The sequence below is a fragment of the Ixodes scapularis genome, unplaced genomic scaffold, assembly GCF_016920785.2.
Source record: "Ixodes scapularis isolate PalLabHiFi unplaced genomic scaffold, ASM1692078v2 PGA_scaffold3__209_contigs__length_174095766, whole genome shotgun sequence".
NCBI classification, from domain to species: Eukaryota; Metazoa; Arthropoda; class Arachnida; order Ixodida; family Ixodidae; genus Ixodes; species Ixodes scapularis.
The window spans coordinates 92797909-92824996 of record NW_024609868.1 but is presented as its reverse complement, the minus strand read 5'-3'; the positions used below and the strand labels follow the sequence as shown (position 1 = coordinate 92824996).

Below are 27088 nucleotides of genomic sequence, written 5' to 3'. Positions count from 1 at the left end.
TGCCCAACATAAAATTTATATTCATTCATTTACTACTCTCTTTGGTGCATACATTAAAAGTCTTCTAATAATGTCACATTTGTAGGTGATTTACATGAAACAGATATAGTACTTGTATGTATCAAAATTTGTTCACTTATATGTGAAAGAAATCGCTTTATCAACACCTCAATATATTTTGTTACCCTGCAAACCCCGGTGTGGCAACGGTACAATATAGAACATTGTTAACAAATGCTCGCATAAAAACTAAACAGCTTCGATTTAAAAGAAGATAGTACTTCTCATTTTATCACTAACGTACCGTGATATTACACATAGGGCATGCCATTCAAATTGTCGATGGTCAGTGTCGACCAAAATAATCCTCTCTACGGCTAATAAAAGAACCACAATGTACCAAATGCAAAGGCAGCCCCGCTAAATACGTCGTCAAAGCGAGCGTGCCACTCGGCAACTGATCAAATGGCAGTGAGCGATGCGAAGAGATATATCCGAAGACCGCTTTCACAGTTCTTCCCTCCACCGAGGCTCCTCCTGCAGAGTCTTCTGGGTGATGGGAATGCGGCCTTCAAAGACAAGCTCATCCTCTGGAGAGATTTCGTCCACTGCGTAAGACGGAGAAGAACGCTACTGTACGAGGGGCTTGTAACGTTGTACGGTCGACTCTTGGTAATGGACGTTTTGCAAAAATCCTAAAGGTCTGCATACAAAATCCTGCATGCTCCTCCTCGCCCCCGCACCATCTATCCCGTGACACCAAGGAGAGCGAGGGCGAGAAAGTGACCAGGGTAATCGGGTGGCGCGGTGGCCCGCCCGCCCTCGCCCGCTTGCCTGCATTGCCTCTGTCGGGTTTGTCGCCTGCTATCGTCGCCGACAGGATGAGGACGACAGGGCGTCTTTTTCAGATGCCCGGCCTTCAGCACGTGCTCGTTGCCCTCCGCCCTGCTTTTGCTGAGCGTGAATGCTCAAAGCTCAAGAGACGCCGAATTGTTATCAAAAGCAGGAAGCTCGCGCTGGAGGTGAAAGAACGGAAGGACCTCTCTGCTGCTTTCATGTTGTCAGTGAACATGCAACCGGTTCTTTACAGATTGTTCCCAGCATTCTTTCCTTCCGGTGCCCTGGACGGCACCGCATATTTTGCAACTGGTCTACTCGGTCACTTTATTCTAGCTTTCGGTTCGTTCAAAGCATGGGTGTTAGAGTTAGATGTCAGTAGAGCAAATGGGTTTTTTTCAGCTGTGTTTGTCCTTTGTCCCCCTCCTCTAGGGATTATCATCATCATTCTTGTCCAGCTCGCTTGCACCTTTGCATTAATTGCAGTATCATCACAACCTTAAAATGAAGGCTGTTGACCCTTGTTGGTGTTAGGCTGCTGGTAGCTCATACTAGTTTGCTCTACTGATGTCTAACTCCTGGTTAACTCAGTTGGTAGAGTGCTCCACTGGAAATGAAGAGGTCTCTGGTTCGATACCAGGACCAGGCAGATTCTTTTGGGTTGCGCACCAGTCACCTAGCTGTGTTTGGAGATTTGTTTGTACTTTGCCCCCGTTGTTCCCCTTCTCCGGGGATTATTATCGTCAATCCTGCCAAATGATTTGATATTTAAGTTGTCCAAACCAGCTCTTACCTTCGTGCCCTGCTTTGGGCAATTTTACGAGATAAATACGGCACCATTCCAGACGATCTGTCCGATCTAGCTGCATGCAGACAGCCCATAACATAACCCTGTCTTGAGGTTGCAACCAGGTTTGACCTTAATATTTAGAACAATGTGGTCTTATAATGCTGAGCAACAAATGATGAGCTGTACGTTCAAGGGCTGGATACCTTTCCAAAATGGGTTTCTGGCTGCTGGTATTCTCAGTGCTCATGCAGACAGCATGCTCTATGTTCACCCACCAAAGCAGAGAGCTTCTGTGTGTCAGGTTGTCATTTTGGCTAGCTGGGCAATGACTTAACATCATCTGTACTCGTTTTCACCAGTATTAAGAAAATGTTGGGCTCTCGTGAAGCATTACTAATTCTTTCTTTATGTCTACTAGTATGTGAATGTAAGATCGGTTGTTTGCCATTTTATCGAAACATAGTACACTTTCAAAATGAAAAAAGCATCCCGTTTTGCTCAAACAACCAAATCTGGTAAATTATGCACGAACCCTGCTGTGTAACTACAGAAATTACGTGCAAACCTCGCTGTTTTCTAGAGATGACACTCAGTATGTAGACAAGAGTGCCAGGACAAGACGTATACATGTGCTACACGAAACAACATGCCTAACAGTTTCTCCTGCCTGCAAAACAGTGATACAGTGCTTCGAATAAGAAAAACACTTTGTCCACAACACCACAGGGACGCAGTGGGGCCATCTCACCGATGCCAGCCATTGCAAAACGCTGCTCGAGGTCTTCGATTTGGTCCGCCCTTTCGCCGAAGTGCACGCCCTTGTAGGCTCTCTTTTTTACGCAGAATTGGAGTAGCCTGAAAAGGGTGCAACGTGTTTTACAAATAATTCCCCGGGTCCGGACGAGCACCGCTGTTTTCGAGATATCTAACTGAGATATCTAACGAGATACCTAACCAGGCATGTTACACAAATACACAGCAGTAGAATGACAGCCCGCAGCAAAACCCGCAGAAACTTGAACTTACGACGACCACAGTTTTCAGCATGAACTGCCGCTCCACATGCTCAATATCTGTTAGTTCCTATATGCCTGCTGCCAAAGACGAATGCTGCTCATCTTGTCTTTAACTACAGTTAGTGGAGTGTTCTACTTGAAAGAAGCATTTGGAAAAACAAGATAGACAACGTTGGCTTCAGTTTTTGTCCAGAAATATTTCGGAGGAATTCGTGGGATCAAAGTTTAGCTAGCGACATCTACCGTATTTACTCGCATAATGAACACACCTTTTTGCCGAAAATTTGATGCAAATTTAGGGGATGAACCTACAGTCAAACCTCATTATATCGAACACGGATATATAGAATTATTGCTTATATCGAATCATTGTCGAACTATCATAAGAATTACATGTATCTTAAAATTTTAATAGCAAACTCGGTCGGTTAAAAAATGAATATATCGAACTCCGCAGCGCCGGAAAGCTGCGCTCAGGAGACGGGCGGCAGGCTTTCCTGCAGCACACCGGAGGATACGGCGGGCTTCCCCACAACACACCACAGGATAGCGGTGGCGCAGCAGGCGTTTGCGGCTTTTATTCAAGCGCATGCCCGCATAAAGCTTTATGTCTATGGTGCCGGGAACGCCATCCAGATTCGGTGGCATACGGGCTCAGTCAGCTCAATCGTATCACCAGCATGGCTGTTTTCATGCTATGTGCGTGGCTCCCACAGTTTCGTTCCTCCGGGTCCGTTCTTCCGACTTTGTTTCAACCGCATGTGGCGTACTGATGGCAACAAACGTAAAGAAACGTACGTCGCTGACGTTTGCAACAAAGCTTGAAATCATCCGCCGCATTGAAAAAGGAGAAAAGAAGTCCAGCTTTGCCGAAGTGTACAACATACCGCAAAGCACTTTGAGCATGCTGCTGAAGACTAAAAGCGACATTAAATCGAAGGCTGAACGAAGCAAACACTCCGGCGCTCGCCGTTTTCAGACACCGGCCTTCGAAAAGATGGAAAGATCACTTCACATAGTGGACACAAGGGCTCGGAACATTCCGGCGTCAAAGCGGATGCTTTAACAGAAAGCAAAGGACTTCGCGTTCATGCACCAAGCACAAAACGTCGCCGCAAGTAGCAGGTGGCTACAACGCGTTTCACAGCCCGTTACGACATTGTCGGGAAGACGGTCTCGCTTTTACGCCGCTACTGCAGAGCAATCGACGGTAGTGGTCTGGCGCTGGTGGACCGCTTGGAGACAGTGGAGCGGGCCGTAATAAGGCATGCGGTCAACTCCATGAAGCAATTTATACGCTGCGGCAGTTTTTTTCGCTGGAATAGATAGTTCACCTTTGCGCTTCACGTGAGTAGTCATTTTTGCCGCTAGCCATTTAGTGATTAAATCTCGCTGTACTTTGACACTTTTTTTGTGTGTGATTTTGTATAACGAATTTTGATTATATCGAACTATTCGACGGTCCTCGCACTGTTCGATATAACAAGGTTCGACTGTACTACAGTATAGACCACTTACAACGTAACCGCTTATAGTGCAGGACCGGGTATAACGCGGTTTTTTTAAACCACCGGTTCACCTCCCATAGAACTCCATGTAATTACATACCGCTTAAAATGCAGGCGCGCGAAGGGAAATACCGGTTATAGTGCGGTTTTTGGCAGAGCCCGCCGACCGCGCCGACGACCGGAGCAGCGAGCTCGCTTCCCTGTGCGACACTAGATAACGGCGCTGACGGCGCGAGCTGCGCGAGCCGCACGCTGCACTAGCGGGGCAAGGATGTTGCTCGAAAAAGCGTGCAGAAGCGAAGAGAGAGGCTTCAGTTGCCTTAGCGACGGAGGGACGCACGCACGTGTCGTTCACGTGCGTGCGTCCCTCCGCTGCGTTGGAAACAAAGAAACAAACAGCCGCAACGACAGACTAATCGCAGGTCGAGGAGAAGTGTTCGCGCGCGTTGCATGCTCTCTCCTTTCCCCCCAACCTCTCTTACAACGCTTCTCCTCCTCCTCCTCCTCTCCGGTCGCGGGCCGGCTGCTTCTATCCGTAAACATGGCGTCGGTTGTGATCGTCGTCGTAGACGGCGTTCATCTCATCGTTCTGCGTAAAAGCGCTATCCTTGACTGTGAATTTTCGTTGTGTGTCGCTGTGATAACCCAGCACGTAGTACTAGAAGGGAAGATCCACCTACTCGTGCGGCGATGTCGTGGCGGCGCTCTCAAGACGGCAGAAACGCCCGTGTCGTCGTGTTTGTTTACTTCGACTACAGTGGTGATTTCTAAGCATTTGTGTCCTCGAACATCGCCCGGATTTCTGACTTTGGCGCATTTCATGCGTGTGCTCAAGTTCAAGGTATTACTGGCGCGTACGTATGAAGGATGCGAATTTTCACGCGTTTTCATCTCCGGAGAAAAGTGATTAGGGCTAGCAATCCTGAACGCTCGCAACGTCCGTCCGCAACTCGCGACGCCGTTAAAAGGCTGCGCCAGGCAAAAGCCGCTCATTTCTTTCAAAATGTGTGACACACTTGAGACAGAACTGTACTAGTCTGGTGAAATAAAGACTTTCCTCAAACTAAGCTTTATTTTTCATCTAACATAAAAATAAATTCTTTTACAAAGGTAAGTTGTTTCATGGCATGTATTTTGGCCTGAAAAATTGCTGTTTTGGTTATAGCGCGGTACCGCTTATAGTGCGGATTTTCGCGACTCCCGAGACATACGTTATATGCGGTCTACACTGTACTTAGGCCAATATTTTGTGCATTTACGTGTTGTGCATAAATGTCATTTGAGGTGCCCATCTGACAGGGGTATCACTGTGGAGTGTCTTCACTCATAGAGTTGCACCATAGCAACCATGCTCTACAAATCGCTAACCTTTCATGGGCTCCTTTGGTCTCTACACCAAAGAAAAAAACGATGCTCAATGCAGTTTCTGGATTAGTGGCGTCTCATCACAGAAAACAACGTTCCTAAGACTAACCACTCCCACAGTTTCAATATCTAAAAGTAAACCAGCCGTAGCGTGTTTGTTTACATCAATGTATCCAACAAATGAAACGTCTCCGAGAGCTGCGCGTGCCATGCAGCCATGCTGTAGATCAGTTCCGTAATTTCCCACTTCCATAGCAGTCATAACAAGCGTGCATGCAGCCATGCTTTACTTGGCAGGCTTGGTGGCTGGCTGGGTCAGATGCAGTTCAATGCTTGCAGAGCAAAAATGGGGTGTGTTCCTTATGAAGAGGGGGCTCATTCATTATGCGAGTGTGTTCAGAGTGCAAGCAAATACAGTACTTAGCAAAAAAATCTGCAATATCTTGTAGTGCAAATCGTCTTGATTGCCCAGGTGCAGGTTTCCGCAGTAAGCTGAACTATACTGTTAATGAGCTTGAGCTCCAGGGTGAATAAGCACAATCCAATGTAACATCGAGATCTCACAATAACAAGGATTATATGCTTTAGAAACTTGTAATGCCACAAAGAACAAAGTGTAGTAGTACTTGCCTCCTCCAGCAAGGATCCTTGCTCAGAGTGTGAGGGTTTCCAACAACAATGAGCAGCGATTTTGCTCGAGTCACAGCCACATTGAACCTCTGTAAGGAAGAAAGATGCTCAATAAAAACTTGGGGGAGGGGGGAGGGTGTAAATATCAGGGTTGTGCAAATACAGTCGCCGACCATTTTTTCAGACTCCGATCATTCGGACTTGTTCAATATTTCGGACCTAAAGGCGGAACCGTGACTTACCCCATAGAAATAGTGTATATTCACAACCAATGTTTCGGACAGCTTGAAGTCCGAAAGTTCGATTATTCGGACAAAATCGTCGCGAGCGATCAGCGGAAAACACCATCAAGAAGCGGCCATTTTGAATTCTATGTTGGCTGCAAATCGACTGGCTTGGTTTGGCAGCGCTACTTGAGCACTTCTGAGTCCTACCGCTAGGTGACGCTATGCTAGCCCTTTTTTTCCCAATTAGCTGCACGTCATCATCATCATGATTATAATTTTGCTTTGATTTTCGTTCCTTGGCTTCGCCAGTCGCCATTCTGCGCTCGTGGATTTGCGCCTCTGATCTCGTTCGGACAACGTTGGCTTGGACGTCATGGCCCCATCTGTTGTTCTGCCGCCGCGATCTGTAGTTAAGAAGCACAGAAAGTACTCCACCATAACGCTAAAGAAGGCAGCGATTTTCAAGCCAACAGAAAGTTGCCGAACGGAAACGGACGTGTAACCTAGAACAAGGCACGCAGGCGTAACCTGAACAAGGCACTACTTACGGCTTTTTTAAGCCCACTTAGAAGTAATAAAGGCAATTTTTTCAATCTGCTGATTTTTCGGACTGCTCTATTATTCGGACGTTTTTTTGGTCCCTGCGAAGTCCGAATAATCGGTCGGCGACTGTATATAAATTTTCTAATGCTTGTTTCGAATGATAAGTTATTCAATACTCGAAACTACTATTAGAAAATTCACATATTTACACAACCCTAGTATTTGCACTTTCTGAGTTAGCACCTCTAAAGATAAATGAAATCTGATTTAATATTCCTGCGAACAGAGTCACTTTCTCATCTGTATGGAAAGCCCCAACTCACGTTTCTTTATTATTTTGGTAAAGCCCCGACACTTGTGTCAAAATGAACATTGACTGACTGATCGTTTGTCAGATCTCATCTCGCAATGCAGACAAAACAAGAAGTAAAAAAATGAAAGCCGTTTACAATTCCCTTTAACGCCGGTTGAAGCGCACCTCTTGAGGAGGAGGATGGAAGCGTACTGAGGGATAGGTGACTCCTTGAGGTCACGTGACCTTATGGGAGGTCGGGTGACGTCAAGGGGGTCACGTGACCTCGGGGGGGGGGGGGGGGGGGGGGGGGTCACGTGGCCTCAGGCGGCCACGTGACCTCAGGGGTTCACGTGACTCCAGGGGGTGACGTGACTTCAGTGGGGTCACGTGACCTCAGTAGGGTCACGTGACCTTAAGAGGTCATGTGACCTTGACAATGACGATTTGATGACGTCATCAATGACATCACTGATGACGTCATCAGTGATGATGACGATGCGGATGCCAATGACGTCATCAGTGATGATGACAATGCGGATGACGATGACGTCATCAGGTTGCATGCAACCTGGATTGCATGCGACAGGTTGCATACAAATCATTGTATGCCAGTTGCATGCAACTCCCGAAGGAACCCGAGGTCCTCCCGAGGTCCTACCGAAGAAACCCGAGGACTCCCGAAGGAACCCGAGGTCCTTCGGGAGGACCTCGGGGGGTTGACGTGACTCCAGGGGGTCACGTGACCTCAGTGGGGTCCCGTGACCTTAAGAGGTCATGTGACCTCAGGGGTCACATGACCTCCCCAGGTCACGTGACCTGGGGGGTCACGTGACCTTGACAATGACAATTTGATGACGTCATCAGTGACGTCACTGATGACGTCATCAGTGATGATGACGATGACGATGCGGATGCCAATGATGTCATCAGTAATGATGACGATGACGATGCGGATGCCAATGACGTCACCAGTGATGTCACTGATGACGTCATCAGTGATGATGACGATAACGATGCGGATGACGATGACGTCATCAGGTTGCATGCAACCTGGATTGCACGCAACAGGTTGCATACAAATCATTGTATGCCAGTTTGTTGTTGCATGCAATTCCCGAAGGAACCCGAGGTCCTCCCGAGGTCCTACCGAAGAAACCCGAGGTCCTCCCGAAGGGACCCGGGTTCCTTCGGGACGACCTCGGGTTCCTTCGGGAGTCCTCGGGTCCCTTCGGAAAAATTTACCCATAACGCACCGCGCAATTACGCCGACGGCGACGGCGACGCCGACGCCGCTCAAGCCGGAAACGGGCGCCTAAGAGCTGCGCTCTAAAAAGTGGATGGAGCGGTTGACCGCACCTTCCGGTTCCTCAGGAAGCCCACTTCGTGCCGGAAGTCGTTTCCCAGGAGGTTGGGGTTGCTCCTGACGGTGCTGATGATGATCACTAGCCTCTCCTGGCCCTGGAACTCTTCTGTCGAACCCACAGTAATTCCACCGTGGCCACGCTTCTCCAACAGGGTCCGAATCTTCAGAACCTGTACAGTTCCAGAAGCATTAAAGCGGGCTCCATAAACTTAATCCCGCTAGTTTTGTCCAAGCCCGTATAAAAGTAGTTTTTATGGATTTGCTTTTCCAAGTCTAAAGCATTCTGCACGTCCTCGGAAAGCGGACCTGCAGAGTGCTAGGCTACTTAGAGACTTTGAAAATCTAAATCAAACAAGCAGCTCGGTGACTCATGATGCATGTTACACCATTTTATAAAAATATTATTGCACAATGAATGTATGTTTCCGATTCAAAAGTTTTAAAAACCCAAGGATACGGAAGGACGGACCTGGACCTAAAAAAATGGGCCGAAATCGCTGCTGCTACTGCTGCTATGCTGGTTTTTGAAAAAATGCGTTAGCATTTCGTGCAGCGGTTCTATATATATATATATATATGTATATAACAGCATAGTGAATTCAGGCTCCCAGCACTTTTCTGCAGTATGAACACTCCTGAAACACCTCTTCTTTCTGGTGCAAGCAGATCAGTTCACTTAGCATGCGCATGAAGGACATGCGTGCAACGTGCGTAAAACAACACAGCCATTTCGTTGTACATATTTTTTTCGCCGCAAACGTGCGTTTAACCTTGCAGCCGATAGATCCTGCACATGAGCGGCCTGTGCAACGTGAAGTAGGCCACACAATGCCGCCGTTTGAATGTTATGTTTGTGGCGACCGAAGATCAAATCTATATAGTAGTGGTGCCGTTACACGACGTGGCTTCGTCAGTGTCCGTGCACAGTCCGTGCCGAGACCGCATGTGCCCTAGCAGCCACTGGTTGTGTCCACCTCCAACATTAACATTAAAGCCCCCCATCACGATGAGTGGCACCGTACGGTGTCCTCCACTGGTTGGGCTGACACCCATGTGTTGGGTCAAAGAGGGGAACCGCAGTCCGTGTGTGTCCACAGGTCTCAGAAGCCGGCGGCAAGAGCTTCCGAGGGCGTCCAAAGCGTGCACCCACACCCCGACCACCATCTGTCTGCACTTGCAGAAGGCGTTTCCTAGCCAGTTGCCACAGCCAGTGCGGCTGTGGCACCATCACATGGCGACGTTGCAAACTTTGCTTAGTCCAAATCAGTACCAAAGTCAGCGCATGTACGGGGCACTAAGGCTACCGCATTAAAAGAATTTCAGAAACCGGGAATGTTCCTACACTTGAGAATTGCTGCGTACGACCAACACCTCCTAGACAGCGAGGCTGTAGTGCCGAATTTTCAGCGCAACCTAAAGGAGGCCAAAGCAGAGCAGAAGTTGAACATGAGCACCGAGCCGTCATTCGGCTGGGAGTCTTGTTCTCGCCGATTAAATGTGGGTCTTAGCCAAATGCTGCCATGGCACCCTTGTCCAATCTGCGCTGTGTGTAAACCTTCTTCAGGCTATGCTGAAAATTTGGCATAATGGCCTCGACATATGGGAAATGTTCGTATGGCTCCCCGCTTTCGTACCTGCTTTCGGTAAGGCGATATTATGCCGACGTCCTCTTCCCTGATGTGCACGCCCAAGCCGCTCTTGCCCTGGAGCAGGGTGGTGGCATAGTCGATCACCACTTTGGCCTCCTCCGGGTTGTAGTAGGACGGGTTGGACGATTCCCTCAGGTCCCTCCCGCAGACGCCGTGGAACAGCAGCGGGACCCCCTTGCGGGGGAGGCCCTCCCACTGAAGCATGCAGCTGGCAATGCGATCATCCGCATACACCTGCACACCAAGCGGACGACATCCTTGTGGCTGGACAGTAACACTGCACGTTATGGGGACCGTGGTTCCGATTGCTGGTCATTCATTGCACTCGCGTCAGTTCGCTGCCGCAACCGGGCGTGGGTGCCAGCAAGAGGACAGCGCCATGCTCCGACCGAAAAGCCCTCCCTTTCCCACGACGGGTGGATATCCTCGGGCCCTCGAACGATACGAGCACGCAGCTTCGCTCCTATTGGCCACTTAGACCCGATATCCCAGCAAAAGGAGCGGGAACGGCAAGAAATGCGCTCTTATGTTTGGGGCTACCGACGTCGCAGCTTGGGCTCACCGTGCAAGAAGCGCACGAGGAGAACGTTCTGGGGGAATGCGACCTGCTACTTGGTGAGCAGACACCCCGTGTTTAGACTCCCTCGTGTTGACCGCCGTGGGATTTAGACTTCAACGGCGTTGTTGGTAGAATACTGTGTATACACTGTTGTTGGTATAATAAACTTTACTGTTATCAATGTGTCTGCATTTGATTTGCGCTCTCAGAGCGTAGCAAGTGCCGCGATGACGAACTCGCTTCCACAGTCGAGCGTCATGGCACTGAGTTGGGACTCCCGAAGCCCAAGACCAACAATAGAATCCCTCAACGTCGTGCGCACCTTGGTAGCTTGTCCGAGGCAATGCAGAAAGAAAAAAAAAACTTCCTGATAAACTCCTGCAACCAACCTCAAAAAAAAAAAAAAAAAAAAAAAGATTTTTTTAGCAGTCACGAGATTTGTTTGACCTATTTTGGAACATTCTCCTGTTTTATTGGACAATCATGGTATTATTTTTCTGCACAATATCCCCACAATTCCACAACTAGATTGTCCCCTTACAAATACTGTAAATAACAAATATAATATCCTGAACGAAAGCCTACCTTTTTGCGGGAGATGATTGGGAAAAAAAGTCAGGTGGGGTGTAGTTCCTTAAACTACAAATTAATGATAAAAATACATTTGAAAGCAACGAATATGTTTATTCGTCACTGCTGAAGCTCTTAAATGACATGTCGCTGTCTATGTCAAATATAAGCTCCAGCGCCTCACCAGCAAGGCCCTTCTGATGGCTGGGTCCCACCGCAACCCTACCATCTAGCGACGTCAGTCTGTTGTTCAAATGTCAGTCTTCGGAGCCATCCAGACTGGTGGACTCCCCACACCGTTTAAAAGACAACTTGGTACAGTGTCTTCAGAAATGGAGGCCCATGCCTCCGAGACAAAATGCACGACGTCCTGTCACGACGGCACTCGAGGGTTGCTTCGGGGTCAATGCTCCCTCCCATAAGTATGACGACCAAAGGCAGCAGAGCACATCCTTGAATGGCTTCATCCAGCACACATCAGCCAGTCGTAGAATTAATGCGCAACCCCTGGGTATTAAAATGTCGGTGTCCTTGGCTTCGAGCATATCCCAGGCTGCATCTGTTCGGTGAATTGGTGCCTGATCCAGGACCAGTAGGTGCCTCACATCGTCTGCGTCAGACCCCCCCCCCCCCCCCCCCCCCCTGCTCTCCTGACCCACTCCAGGACGGCAGAGGTCATTCAACCATTTTTCTAATGGCTAAATTGCACATTTGCTGCAAGTGCAAACAGTATACAGTAAACTCTCAATTGAGCAAACGTCGGTTTAACAAATATTTCAGAATAACAAATAGAAAAATCCTTGGCGGTTTTCTTATGCATTCTATGCAAAAATTTTTCAGTTAAACGAATTTCAATATAGCGAATATTTCAATTCAGCAAACTTGATCGGTGGACCCAGGATTATTTTTGTAATCAGTTCACGAAGTATTGTGCTCTGCAGTGCTGGCGTAGACGATGCCGGCTGCCCCACCGCCGCCGCCTCAGCAGCGTGTCATCACTGGCGTTTACAGCGCTGCCGAAACAAAGCGGCGGTGCGGTAGACGAAAATGAACCATGTGATGTGTCTGTTTTCTCTTTGTCATCCATTACGTTCAGCCATCTTAGTTTTGGGTAACAATGGCAGGACGGCAGTTTGTGCACCCACTTTCATAATGAGTACGACGAAACGGAAGCGGTTGTCCCTATCAGACAAGCTCAAAATCCTTCAGCGTCTGGACAACGGTCAAAGGCAAGTGGACATTGCGAAAGACTATGGGACTCCACCGTTGTCAACGACAGTGAAGCAAAAGTCGAACCTTGAGGAGAAACTGCATTTAATACCAACAGGAAACGACTCTGCATGGGATATTTCAAGCCAGTGGATGATGCCATTGCGGTATGGTTTCATCACAGCAACAAGCTGTGCCAGCGGAGGTGCAAAAAACATAGACTCTCTGGACAGCTTTGTTACTTCACGCACTTTAAGAGCGCCGGTGCAAATGAAAATTACAGATTTTTTTTCAAGCTGAAAAAGGCAGCAATGTAACTATTATGCACTTTGTATATATCGATGTACATGACTATATAAACTGCATTTCACACTTTTGACCTGATGTATGCTGTGCCCTATGCTGTTCCATATTCTAGTGAATATATTCAGTTAAGTGAACTTTTAGTTAAGTTCACTATTTTTTTGGGTCCCTTGAAGTTCGCTCAATTGGGAGTTTACTGTAGCGTGAATTGATAGTGCAAACAAATTGCAGAAAAAACTTGCATATCGTACAAGCAAGGATAGGATAAAGACCCCGAGACTGGATGGATACGGCTAAACAATTTTTGAGTCTCACGGTGGCTTGCACCCAATTAAAATTTAAGACGTCTATTTATTTATACAGATCGTGATCCAGGACACGAAAATTTATCTTTGCAACTGGGTGCGATATACCTCGAGGAATTTTCAAAAAGGGGAATTAACAAAAAGTGCTTTAATAAAGACAAATGGCTCCTCCCTCTGTTGGAAGTGCGGCATACATAACTGGATGGGGCGCGGCTCTAAGGCAAAAGATGGCGGCACTATCAGACTATTTTTCCTTCTCACGATGGCGGGTTGGTTTATGTTTAAACTTATCTCTGTTCGCTTCTCCCTCAAAGGGTGAGTAAATACAACATACCTAGAATCTTTAGCGCAAATAGCGCTCTTGGGGGGTATCCGGTCTGTTGAAAGCTGGAAGATTTATCCTGCCTGCGGTAACACACAAAGCCACCGTCAGACCTCGCTGTGCACAACCGGTGTTGGCGATTCGGATGCTTGCCTCTTCGACGGCACTGTTTGTTCTTGTGGCTGTGCAATCCATCCGCGCCATGGTTTGGTCCATGTTCGCCATGCTACGGTCTGAATAGTCATGCTCCAGGTGAAGAGTTACGATGGCTTTCCTGAACACAGCAATCGCTTCGGCATAGTCCGTCGGCAGCTTCTGGCTTTCATGTGTCCCGACACGCATTGACACATTAAAGTGCTTCTTCCAGTTCTCGATATCCGACATGATCCTTGAAAGTTACCAAGGCCCATCTGCGGTGCCAGCTGTCATGCTTGTTCTTGAAGGAGTCGGTTGCTGACGGCTCGACTGGCTGCTCTCACTCTCGCTCTCCAAAAGGTTCATCAGTGCGTCATTGACTTCTTCGCTAAAAACGGGTCGTCTGCTACACAGGGATCTTTCTAGCTCAGTTTTCCCATGGCACTGCTGCAGGAGCAATGGGTACTTGGTGATCCATTCTCTTACACGCTTCCTATCCACCTAGAACTGGCGTGCAGTCTTGCTCACGTTGGTTCCATTCTTCCGGAGCCACTCTTCGACTTCTACCGTCTTCGCAATGGTGTAGCTGGACCTCATCCAAACCGTTCTTGAAATATGTCTCCCCCTTTCACGGACAAATACAAGAATGGGATGCACGGCCAGGTTGGTTTGTAATAATTTTCTCACTGAATATCACTTCGGGCGATCTTGCGTGGGACGTAGAACGATTGACCTTGGTACGTTGTTCGGGTTTTGCCTCCCTAGCATGTTTGCTTTCCTTTGTGAAAGGAATCGGATACTTCCAAAAAGAAAGATCTGCCCAGGTATCCCCAGTTCTTTGGAGTCGCTATTTTTGGAGGGTGGGCGACACATCAGGATTTTGTTTGACATAGATATTCTGACATAAAAGGGGGTGGGTCAGAGTTAGAGGGTGGGCGTAAGTTCAGAATATTATGGTATCTTCATGGACTCAAAATTTCACAAATTTCGCAATGTGTGGAATTTGAAAATATTTTGCATGAACAGAATATTCCATTTTGGAGTAATATGCTCTGCATTTTCTGCCATGATGTGATACACTTCGTGTGACAAAAATTTTGCGATATTGTTCGAGTTGCGAAATTTACGAAAATTCAGTCCTTTAGAGTAAAGCGCCCAAACCTGAAGCTCTTGCTCATAGAACATGTGGTTGGGTATCTCCAAGATGTCAGCGTGGCTCCTGAAGTTCTTGAGCAGCTTGGTGAGCATCTGCGGGTTGTAGTGGCCATTCTCCAGCCTCTGGTATGGAGGCAGTTCCATCAGGCGTTCCAGGAGAGACACACCTGCACAAGAATGTCTTTTGTAACGCAGCAGATCTGTTAATCTGAAACCGGGCACAAGCTCACCGCAGACAGCAATCGAAACAAGATTTTAAAAAATGGGGCACTTTCGTTTGTAAAGGCGGACGAGTTCTTCCACTTTTACCTAAATTTTGGTTAAAATTCATAAGGGGCACTACGGGTTAGGAAATGTCATCGTTGTAGTACACGACCTCAAAGCCAAAAGTAACTGACGGAATGCACCCTTGACGTCGGTTCCTTCACGTGCAGCACTTGCTTTGCACTGATCACGCCACCTGCAGCGCAGACAAACGGGTTGCAGAGCAGATGCAGGATGGAGAGATCCGTGTCACGAATGCATTTCGCCATTAGTTTCAGTTAGTCGTGGGCAAGTATGACCGTTCTTGCACCTAGCACCCACTACAAATTTTTTAAATCAAAATTTCACTTCAGAATTACTGTAATCAGGACGAGCATCCACACTACATTATACCTCAAAAAAATTTAAATTGAAAAATAATTTTAGTTAGTTGGCTATTCAATTAACCGACATTGCCCATTTTTTAGTGGACCCCAGGGTCCCCAACATAGCCCCAAAACTAAAAATCCCTAATGCAATTTTTTTTTCGTTAATTCTGGATTTTTTTTTTTTTTTTTTGTAAGTACACTTCATATAAGTTACACGCTTGGTCACATAGCTTCTTCTCATACTAACTAGAGATATTGGGGACACACCCCCTTGGAGGGTCAACTTTTGAACCCTTGGCTTAAAATTAATTAAATTTACAGGGTAGGCTGGTGGTCATGCTAGAGGGTGCATAACAAAATTTTATGTCTGTCGTTTAAGTGGGAAGGATATTAGGGCAGTTTCTATCAATAACACCTCTACATTGTTTAGTTAGTTAATCTATCATCAGAAAACTATCACAATATTCGAGATTTTTATTTGCTAGATATGTAGCAGAATGGCTAGGAGGTGCTAGGCATTCTGCTAGGTACTCTCAAGCTAGAAAATCCCACTTAAACTTTCCCCTCCCCCTTACCCATACGACTCCACACTAGCAAAAAGAATAACAAGACCCGATCTAGAGTAAAATGGCAAGGTAAAAATTGTCCATATGCTACCGAAGATAATCGCGGCTAAGGCAGACAGCACGGAGTTTGACTCATGGGCCAATGCCCAACCTAGGGCCATAAAATAAGCTATGATTCTGAGTAACGACGCTTCAGCCATAGATGGATAATAACGGCTGTACCCTTTATAACAGGTGGTGGCTTGTGCTACCTAGCCTGCTCCGTAAAATCATGGTTGCCAGTTATCTGAAGCTAATATCTAAATTTGCGGGAAATGCTTTTCCCTTCTTAAGGAATGTTTGAACGGTACACGACAGAGCAAAACATTATCTCCCGAGCTTCCTGCAACCATCTAAAGCTGAGAAAATCACATTTTTAAACCAAAACTATGAGGTGCGATCAAAAACAAATTGCGCGGATGATCACGTGACGCAATGCAAATGGACAGCGTCAGCTGGTGCCTATGCGTCGACGACGTTCACTTTCACGGGCATGTTTACACCGTAGAGAAGCCTCTGCTTGCTCCGGCATATGCTCTGGCTGCCCCATCCTTCTGCAAAATTCTTAGAGCACTGAGCGAACATCAAATGCTCGCCTACGAGATCCAATTGAGGCAGACCCTCTGGTATGGGCGGTTATGCAAACCCGTGATATATGGCAACATTCAGAATCTTGCCAGCACAAACACTGCATAGGCACGTCGCACACACCTCAAAGGCAGTCGGCTCACTCTCTAGGTACGACAACTGAAGGACCTCGTGGCAAGCCACTGGAAAAGTCACCAGGTCTCGCCTAGACCACAATAGATCACACAAACAACACAGCAAATGCGTTCTATCCCGACAGCCATCCGGGCCGACTGAGCTACCGAGTGGGTGACCGAAAGCGAGGAAGAACAAGTGGCACCCTCTCTCGGCGCCAAAGCCAACTGGCCAACTGTGATGAGCGCTCACACGCCCGTGCGTGCTCTGTTCGTTGTCGGCAACACGAGCCTTGCCCAGTACGAGCTGGGTGAGGCTCGTTGTACTGGTTGGGATGCTCGTACTGATTACAGTAATTCTGGAGTGAAATTTTGATTTAGAAGTTTTACAGCCGACACCAAAAAATTTCCGAGACCGATTTTGTAGCATGGAAAGAGATGAAAGCACAGTAATGCGCACGCAGCAGTCGAAGGCAATGTGATCTTCGTGCCTTATTATGCCAAAGGGCGTCGTTCTGTGAACATTTGGGGCTGCGCTATGCGAGTTTTTCTGACCACGTGCAGGGCAGGTACAATGGCAATTTCACCATAGACTGCAAACTAGAGCAAGAACGAACATCAATGCTGCATCAAAATCTGTAAATTTAAGACAGAGACCTATGAAATGATTCATCAGTCTTATGTCAAAAAAGAGTGAATTGTGCAACGTGTTTTGAGTGGCACTCGCACTTCAAGAATGGTGAAACATCGCTAGAAGACGAAGAGAGGTAGGGCAACCTTCCTCAACCTCTCTTTGTCTTCCAGTGATGTTCTGCCACTCTTGAAGCTTGAGTGCCACTCAAAACACTTCGCACAATTCACTGCTTTTTACCATAAGGCTGCAGAATCGTTTCAAGGTCTCTGTTTTAGATTTGCCAAGTATGAGGCAGAATTGATATTCTCTCTCGCTCTGGCTTGCAGTCTATGGTGAAATCGCCATTGTGCTCGTGTGTGTATTTTCAAAAGCTTGAGTAGCACAACTCCAAATATTCAAGGAACGACGCTAAAAGGCGTTGTTCCTGAACATTTGGAGCTGTGCTACGCAAGTTGACACAGGAAGGTGCCTGCATTCGACTATTGCACAAACATCTTCATGCTGCCCTCTCTCTTCATGCTATGAAATCAGTCTCTGAACTTTCGATTGCACCTCATATAGTCTAATTGCGCCCACTATAGTTGTTGACAGGCTAAGAGTTCAGGGGAAATTCCTCCTAACTCTTTCCATTTTAGCCGAGTGAATGATGGAGAGGAAGTCACTTCCTCCCCAGCTTTTGATCTGCTAAAGTGGAAAGAGGTGGGGAGAGTTTTCCCTGAACTTTTAACCCGGCACCAAAATGACGGCATCCACAAAATAACGGGGGATGGAGTGCAGATAGTGCTATGGGTTCTCAAACTGGGCTTTTAAGAAACCAGGAGTTCCCAGATATCCTCAGTCTCCAAAATTTCCTTGGCCTATTAGGAAAATGCTTTTCCAGTTATTTTAAATACCTTGCAGGTCCTCTTTAAAGGACATTGCCTAAGGGGGGGGGGGGAAAAGAGAAGAAATACAACATCTTGAGATGTTATACATAAGAACAACTGCATATAATGTATAACACAAACAAAATCAAAATACATAATCAGGAGAAATACAACATTTTGAATAAAATATGGCAAAAGTGCAACAACAGCACATCAAAGCATAACAAACACAAAAAAAAAATACATAATAAAAAAAAAGAACAGTCACATAATTTTTAATGGTTGGCACCGACAGCACAAAAGCGTTCAGGATTGGTCTCGGTGACAATGTCACTAGGGAGTGCGGTCCAACATACTACTCCTCAGGGAAAAAAAGGAATCAAAGTATGATAAAGAGTGGCAGGTCTAGCGGTTAATTTTGCAAGAGTGATTTAGACGAGGTGTAACCAATGATGTCTGGGTTAGGAGACCTAGGCGGAGATGAGGCGAGCAATAAAAGCGGAGGCACAAGGAACAAAGTTTTCGTTTTAAAGTCAGTTCTGGAAGATTGGCTTTTCGTTTTAAAATGGTGATGCCTAAAGTCTATTTTAGCAGACTTGAGCCTCTCATTCATGCCACAAGCCAAACACTCCCCAGTGTGTACATTATTGTTTACAAGGTACCTAGGCTCCTGCACTGCTTTACCGTTTCAGCACCGAGACCCGAAAGGGTCCATTGGCTGGCAGTTCGTAAAGGAAGGCATTCCTCAAGATTTATAAGTCCAATAACCCCCATTCTAAGCTTTAGCCCGACCCAAACCTGAACTGCAAAGCAAGTCCGATCTAAATTCGCAAGCCGCGCCGAGAGTCTGGAAGAAGCCGGCCGAGAGGAGAGAGCCCTACCGAAGCCGTAGGAGCGTGCCAGCTTGCTCCGGATGACGGGCCCCAGCTGGAGGGGGTCCCCCGCGAGGACCAGGTGTCCGCCCGAGCCCCTCTGGCTGGGTTCCCAGGGGGACATGAGCCCCACCACGGGGATCAGACACTCGGGCTCCAGCGAGTGACCCGCCTCGTCTACAAACACGTGCGTGAAGTGGTTCAGTGGCAGCTTGGCAGACACCAACCTGCAAGCGTCACGCACGCGGAAATGTAAATGCTTGGCAAAAAAAACTTTAAGACCTGCAAAAAATAAGATCTGCAAAAATTCAAACTTTTTCCGATAGTAGTTTTGAAAAAAAAATACGCTATTGAATATTCGTTTCGAGATCAACCGCAGTATTCTCACTTTTTGAAGGATTGACCGTGGCAGGTCAGCCCCGTCGAGCACGCTTTTTGCTTAGCGCCGGTGTACTGCGGGGAAGCAACACCCTCCGAGCTTGCTTCTATGGGTGTTACTTCTCTGCAGTACACCTGCGCTCGGTAAGAAGCACCCTTAATAAGGCTAACCTGTCGCAATTGCCACTTCAAAAAGTACAAATAGTATCACAGTTGCGTGCTTACGAGAAAAGCACAATTTCAGTTATAACGTCTGCCTGGTATGTGCAAAAAAAAATACAATTAAAACTGTGTGAACGTTTATATCACCATTGTAGCAGACTTTTCAAAATTAAACTGTGGCTATTATGTTGAGTACAAATGCCATGACAACCTGCATTATTCATTCGTGGTTGTCTTTTTTTTTCTTTTTTTATCTGAGATAGAGGAAAAGATATTGGCATATAGCAAGAAGATTTATAACTCCCCTCGATTAGGTATAGCTGGGCATCTCCATAGGTTTAATTTTGCATCATTTACTTGCCACCTCAATGTAGACATTGGACTTCCCGAGGCCACAGTTCATAAATATAGTTAGATTAAAATTAACCCAGAAATGGACAAGAGGAAACTTGGGAGTATCATTCACAAGTTCAGCTGGGTTTTCATTTAAGTATGAAAGGCTTGGAGAAACTATTCGAAATTCGATTAGAAATTATTTGGTCAAACCACCATTTGCTTCAAATTCGCTTCAAACTCACAATTCACTAATCATACATCCTACTTTCTTTTTTTTTTCTTTGTGGCAGGGTAATTTTTAGGCACATTTTTTCCTTAAACATAACTTCTTAGCAGTTTTAAAGCGATAGCTTCGCGGGCAACACTTTGTAGAGATTTCAACCTTGTCTCCAGTCGTTGCCGCACATGCAAAAAATTAAACAAACTTTTTTCTCTCCCCTCTTGCCGCAAAGAGAGAAAAGTCGGAACTTTCCTCTTCCCGTCCGCCGTGCCGCACGAAGAGAGCGAAAAGGCAGCCCTGGTGTCCTGCCACGAATTGCAGAACGAAGGGAGAATTGTTGTGTCGTCAGCTTGAAAGACTCGTCCTCAAACATTACTCGCGTTATGCGAAATCTCACTTTGGCAGTATCCAGTCGCTATGCTTAAATGTTGGATGGTTTTAGTAACTTCCACCGCTCTTACCCTCTCACTTCACAGATCTCAAGTGGCAGTCGTCAGTGGCACCTACGACATCAACCACGACAGCTATGAGAATTAATTATACCTCCGTCCTCAGGCACATGACGACACCATTCCACACGCATTGCACGACTATGCTATAGCTATAGCTTTCATTTCTTCACACATTGTAGGCAAAAAATACAACTCTTTGTTTCGGTCTACACTTAGAAAGACAATAACATAACTTAAAAAAAAACAAAAAACATTTGCAGTTGTATTTAAATTTTTTTTTTATCCAGCGACGTCTTAGGACTGGATGCGCTGCAGCGGAGCTGGTCCTAAGACGTCGCAAGAGGCTTAAAAACCAGTCTGGTCTCTCTCAATTTTACTCGGTTGCACATGTGTGAATGGCGCTTTATAGCCCATAAAATATGACAAACATTCACAAGTGATTTATATTTTTAAAAAATTGTTTGCTGGTGCATTTTTTTAATTTAAAAACTAAAAACTTTGAAAATTTTATTTTTTAGGAGGGGAATTGAAATTGTCTATATTTCACCTCTACACACACAGTTGTACAGGAAAAACAGCCCCCATCATATTCTTACATCAGTGAGACATTGAATAATTAGGAACCATAATGAGGAAAATTAAGTTAAAGGGGTCTGAAAGCATGCTCAAAAATATTGTAGAGCCTTCCACTTCATGTGAAGATGGAGGACCAGCGAAGCTGTTATCTATACAACGTCTAGGACGATGCCTAGAGGATGACGTCTAGAACGACCTCAAGGATGACCCCGAGGACGACGTCTAGGACAACTTCAAGCATGACATCTAGAACACCCTCGACGAAAACGTCCAGGACTTCTAGGACGACGTCTAGGACGACCTGAAGGACGACTTCTAGGACAACCTCGAGGACGACACTTAGGACTACCTCTCGGACGACCTCGAGGACGACTTCTAGGACGACGTCTAGGACGACCTCAAGGACAACTTCTAGGACGATGCCTAGAAGACGACCTGTCAGCGACCTCAAGGACGACTTCTAGGATGACCTCGAGGATGTCTAGGACAACCTCAAGGACGACACCTAGGACGACCTCAAGGACGATGCCTAGAGATAACAAGGGATCAGGACCTCACTATCTAATAATGCCAAGGAAGGCTGACTCACGCTGGTTGCCCCCTCTTTTTCTTTTTATTTATTCATACCTGACCCCTCTTTTTTGTTTTTGTTTGTTCATACTTGCCACGACCAATGGGGAGTTTTCTGCCCCCATTTGATTGTCCATGGACACGACAGTGGGGGAACTGGCCCTTAAGAGCTTTGCTGTAAAACAGTTACCATGTTTATTCAAAAAATTATACACCTGATCATGCTGACGAAGACTGATAAGCACAGAATGTGTGATAGGCCTTCCAAGGAAAAAGAGAAGGGCATCTGAATTGCACTGGCTACAAAAGATTTGCTCTCATTCCTGAGAGACGCCGTGATGTGGCACAGCACGACAGGAAAGGCTGCAAAGTGCACGACCGCTCTCTCGCGCGCCACTCCAAAGATTTCGCTTTTGCATGATCTGACCACCAGCCCTGGATGGCTCAGTCGGCAAAGCACTTGGCTCACAATTGCAAGGCAGCGAGCTTAAATCCTCCCAGGGGACTGAAGTCTTTTTATATGGTTCCCTTTGGGCTCAATGCTCTTCGGTGTCGGTTTTTCGTTGCAACCGGCCGCTACAGCCGGCTGGCACAGCCAAACGTTACAGAACTCTGTGAAAATCGACTGATAAAGTACATTCTGCGTTAAAACAAGGCTTGCATGTTTACTACCTTGCGCAGTGTATAGATAAATTACTTTCAGCCCTAAGCTGACAGCGCGGTGGGAGCTATGCGCTCGCCGGACCGATCATTCTCTCTCGTTTCATCGCGCGACTCAGCTCTCTGTGCGTGGGTGGGTTTGGGCGGAAGTGCGATCACGTGGCAAAAGATAGACATTTGACTGGTCCCACGTACACGTAGCTTCCGCCGCGCCGACAGCTTAGGGGTAAACAGGGTAAAGCTGTTCGTAGACAGTCATTGTTGGCTATAACAAGTGTTGTTAGCAAATGGCGTGAAAACCTGCCACCTCCAGAGCCTTCGTAATCGCGTCCAGTATTCATCCCTACAGTAACTGACAAAATAAAAATTACAGGGCACGTCCTTCGAATACCCGGCCTCCAGCATGTGCTCAACTTCCACCATGCTTCGGCTGCGTGCACGTGCTTAGGGGCATGAGACGCCGAAGCGTAATCGAGGATAGGAAGCACCCGCAGGAAACGCGACGACTGAAGATTCTCTCTATTGTTCTCACTCAGTCAGTCGCTAGTAATGTATTTGCGACAATGGTGGCTACATACGTCTTGCCACAACAGCAATTCAGAGTTACAATTATTAATGCAACATTCACCTTGCAACTGCCTTTGAGACAGTCTTGAAGATAGTGTTACCTGACAATGTTCTGAAATAAGGCTATTCGAGATTTTTCGGTAACACCCTGTCATAGAATTGTGTTGAGGTGGAACGTACTTGCCGGAAGTGGCCAGTGTCGACACAATGACCTTGTACTTCTGCAGTTTTTCGCAGGCAGGAAAGAAGAAGGTTCTGTCATTTGGCTTGTAATTGCAGCATTTCTGGAGGGACAAAAAGATGCCTCATTATCATACCTGTCAGACTTACCATATTTACTAGCATAATGAACACACTTCTTTTCCCAAAAAAAATTGACAGATATTTCGGGGGTTCATTACACGGGGTAAAATTTTTTGCATTTACACGCTTCGTGCAAAATGTCATATTAGGTGCCAATATGACACGGCGAGGTACTGTGGCACATCTCCAGGGATGGAGGCGCACCCACGGCTGGTCGCGGGCGCGCCACAGTAACCATGCTTTATAAATTGCACACCTTTTTAGGGTGCTTTCGAGGTGCCTTTTGTCGAAGGAAAAGCGCCCTACGAAGCTCACTCAGCACGAAAAGCAACGCGACCTTTCTTAGGCGATATATATTGCCAACCTCCGGCGGCACGCTAGGTATATGCGTATAAGAACTCGTACGAAGTCCAACCACCGACCGCCCAAGCCTGCTCGCACGGATCAAGTTTCGTTCATGGAGACAAGAACTCGTACGAAGTCCAACCGCCCACCGCTGAAGCCCGCTCGCACGGATCAAGTGGATCGAGTTAAATTCACGGAGAGGCTGCCAGACACTCTCAGCCCACAGCGCAGCATGCACCTCTCTCTGCCGTTCTGCTACGGATTAAATAAATGCATTTACCCAGAGTATGTGAAATTAGGCCTAACCACTTTCATGATTTCACTGTCCGAAAGCAGACCACAGACGACGGTTTGTTAGTTGACATCAATGCATCCGATGGGCAAAGTCCGGGGCTCGGCAATTCCTCGACCTAAGCTTCGTCAAGTGTGCGCGACACTCGGTTTCATGGTTGATCACTTCTGCAACTACAGTCGAAGCTCGTTAATTCGACTCCCGTTATTTCGATCATCGCGTTAATTCAATCCTTCCGTTTAGCACCGTCAGAAATGTACAGGCTTCAATAGGCAGAAAACCCCGGTATTTCGATCTGATAAATATCCCCAACCCGATAATCCGTCCAGGGAGCCAGCATCTTCGTAACCGGGAAATATTTCTTAAGCTAACACTATAAGTTTAAAGGTTAAAACGGCGCCTCAAAACACAACACGCGTCCTACAGCCGTTGCAGCGAGCCCGTGCCCGATTGCAACACCTCCACAGATGCGCGATGCCCGTCGGCGCCCCCGGCGCCTCGAGCCGGGGCGATTTCCGCGAAAGAGCGCCCGCGCAGACAGGCGCCCTTTCGCCGGCGCCTCGCGCCGGAGAAAGGGCCGATTTGATTAGTCGAGAAAAGACCCAGTCAGAGCGCACCGGCCCGATCACGTGGGGAGGCGCGCGGAAGGAGACGGGAGCAACGAGAGGGAAATGAGTGAGCGATGAAGTGAGAAAGAACGTCGGGAGGATGGAGAAGGAGACTGGAGAAAAATGAGCGAGCGATGAAAAGGGACCGTGCTGTCACGCGGTTTCTGGTTTCTGTTCTTTGGAGTGCGCGGCGTTTAACGCTCATACCGGAAAATGTCGGAAGAAAAGCGAGGAAAGTACTCTTCGAATGATTTAAAAACAAAAGTTCACATACTCAACGAAGTTAGGGAGGGAAAATTGTCCAGAAAAGAAATTGCCGAAAAGTATGACCTCAAGAAAAGCACGCTTGCTAGCTACATTAGGAATGAAGCAGCAATCGTGAAAGCTTGTGAAGAAGAGCAATTTGTGAATTCAAAACGCCTTCGCAGTGCAGCCCATCCAGAACTTGAAGAAGCTTTCGCCACTCATTCCCCCATTGACAGATTATGTGCGAGCCTGTCCCTCCGGCTGTATCCGTTTCCATCGTATAAAGTGGGCTCTGGTTTTTAATCCTTTAGTGGTACTCGCCGTACACATACGGTGGTGATTAGACATTTTAAAGTGCCCACTTAAATACAAGACTGCACACACCGCAGGAGGTGTTGCTATTTGTTATGTCTTTGGTAAACTATAAATGTTGTACAGTTGAACCCGGATATGTCGAATTCAAAAGGGATTGTAAAATAGTTTGATATATTAATAGTTTTATATACAAAAATGTTAAATTAAGCTTGAGTTGAACTTTCCTGGCATCTCTGCTAATACCGAAGGTCACGACAAGCGGGAGCTTACCAAATAGAGCATCCAAGAGCCGCTAAATACAGTAGAGCATAGTTGGAAGAGACAGCAAACACCGCCGTGCTTACACGAGCGCCTGGTCGGGACCTCCACACAGCATAAGCGACAAACGCAATGCTCGGGTCCAATCTACGAGGCGCATTCAAATATGGTCACTGGGCGGTATAGTGCGAAAACAATAAAAAAACACAAAAACACAAAAATAATTAAAAAAAAATGAAAGAAATATGGAACAGTGAGATGCATAAAAAGAAATTGTAAAAAAAAAGTGAAGCAAACAACAAAAAAGAAAGCTCACTAAATTCAAACAACAAAAAAGGAAAGGCAAACCAAAAAAAGAAACAAAAGGGGCAAAGCAATAACGGCGAAAGAAAAAGGTAAACAAAGATGAGGAGTTCAAAGTGTGATAGCACAGCTGTTGTTGTCAACACACTTGATTTGCCAGACTTCTTTTTTTGCTCCTTTTATTTTGGGGTTAGGGAGTCACGCAGCATCAGCAGTGTTTGGGGAAAGGGCGCATGCTACTGTTCCAACAGCCGGCACCCCATGCTCTCCCTACGTGCGCGCGTGCCCTTCCCCTTGCTTTTGCCATCCTCCACTTCTTTTTTTTGCGGTTTATTGTTTCTTTGTTCTTACAACTGCTCTTTCAATGCGTATCTTACCGCATGTATGCTGGCTTGGTGGTCTGCAGCCTCGCAACGCAAGTGGCAAGCTATGCGCTCGCCACCGGGGCAATCGGATCTCAAGAAAAGCAACGGGCGGCCAGGCTTCGTTCGCTATATTAAGTGTCCCCCCGCCATGGGAGTTCGATACAAAAATACAACGCTGCTATATTATCGCATGTGATTTTCAAGGGGATGTTTATGGACTGTTTGATATAAACAATAATTCGAAATACCCGAATGTGGCATAATCGTGCTCGGCTGTATGATTACTATTTTCTTAGTATAAAAAATAGCAGTAGTACCTGGTGTGTCTCACACAAAAAGCCTTATTGGCTTGTGTGGGTTCCAAATTCTATCACATTCGAAAGTCGAAAAAAATAAAGGTTGTATTGCATTGTATTTAACCATCTTGCATGCAAGCAAACCCCAAAAACAAAACTGTTAAGAGTAGCCTTGACCGATGAAAAAGGCATCGAAGGACCCCAACGTACAAGGAGCTTCTTCGACACCTTGTTGGGGTTCACAGAGGCAGCATACATGCGGAAGATCTGCGACGGCATGAGGTGTTCCAAGAGCCTTTCGGCAAGCAGATCGCTGGCACTGTTCGAAGGGGCCAAAACCAGGATGTGGCTGGATGGGATAATGTGGCAGATCTGTATAGAAAAGAAAATATAGTCCTAAAAAGAAGCTACGACACCCCACAGTATAGATATTCTACAAGTCACACCTGTGTATAAATTGCACCTCTATATTTGTAGTCGGCGCAGTGGAACTGCGTTAAAAGCCTGCATAAAGTTTAACCTTGTTACAGCAGATCTGGTTACAGCAGACATTCAGTAATAACATACTGATTTGTTAAGTTAGGCTGGTCTTCCTATCTATGCCAGTGAGCAAACTTTGCTCATTACAGACTCTGTTATAACATACATTTGGATATAATGAACTGTATTAGGAAGTTTGTAAGTAGTTCATCGTTTCATTATAGCAGACTCTTCACCAGCAGTCATTATTTCGGACATTATGTGG

General features: G+C 46.6%; 1 protein-coding gene across 3 annotated transcripts in view; it reads right to left on the bottom strand.

Annotated features, from left to right (window-relative positions):
- Nucleotides 1–9: 9 nt before the first annotated feature.
- LOC8051277 (helicase MOV-10) overlaps nt 10–27088 on the bottom strand; it is an 83367-nt gene continuing 56288 nt past the window's right edge. For all 3 annotated transcript variants that reach the window (XM_029975608.4, XM_029975609.4, XM_029975610.4), the window contains 9 exons: nt 26554–26715; nt 23193–23296; nt 19101–19318; nt 14788–14948; nt 10209–10457; nt 8568–8744; nt 6147–6235; nt 2376–2482; nt 10–608 (listed from right to left, as the gene is read on the bottom strand). In XM_029975608.4, the coding sequence (XP_029831468.2) occupies nt 508–608; nt 2376–2482; nt 6147–6235; nt 8568–8744; nt 10209–10457; nt 14788–14948; nt 19101–19318; nt 23193–23296; nt 26554–26715 (1368 nt within the window). In that variant the 3' untranslated portion in view covers nt 10–507. The remainder of the gene's footprint in view (nt 609–2375; nt 2483–6146; nt 6236–8567; nt 8745–10208; nt 10458–14787; nt 14949–19100; nt 19319–23192; nt 23297–26553; nt 26716–27088) is intronic.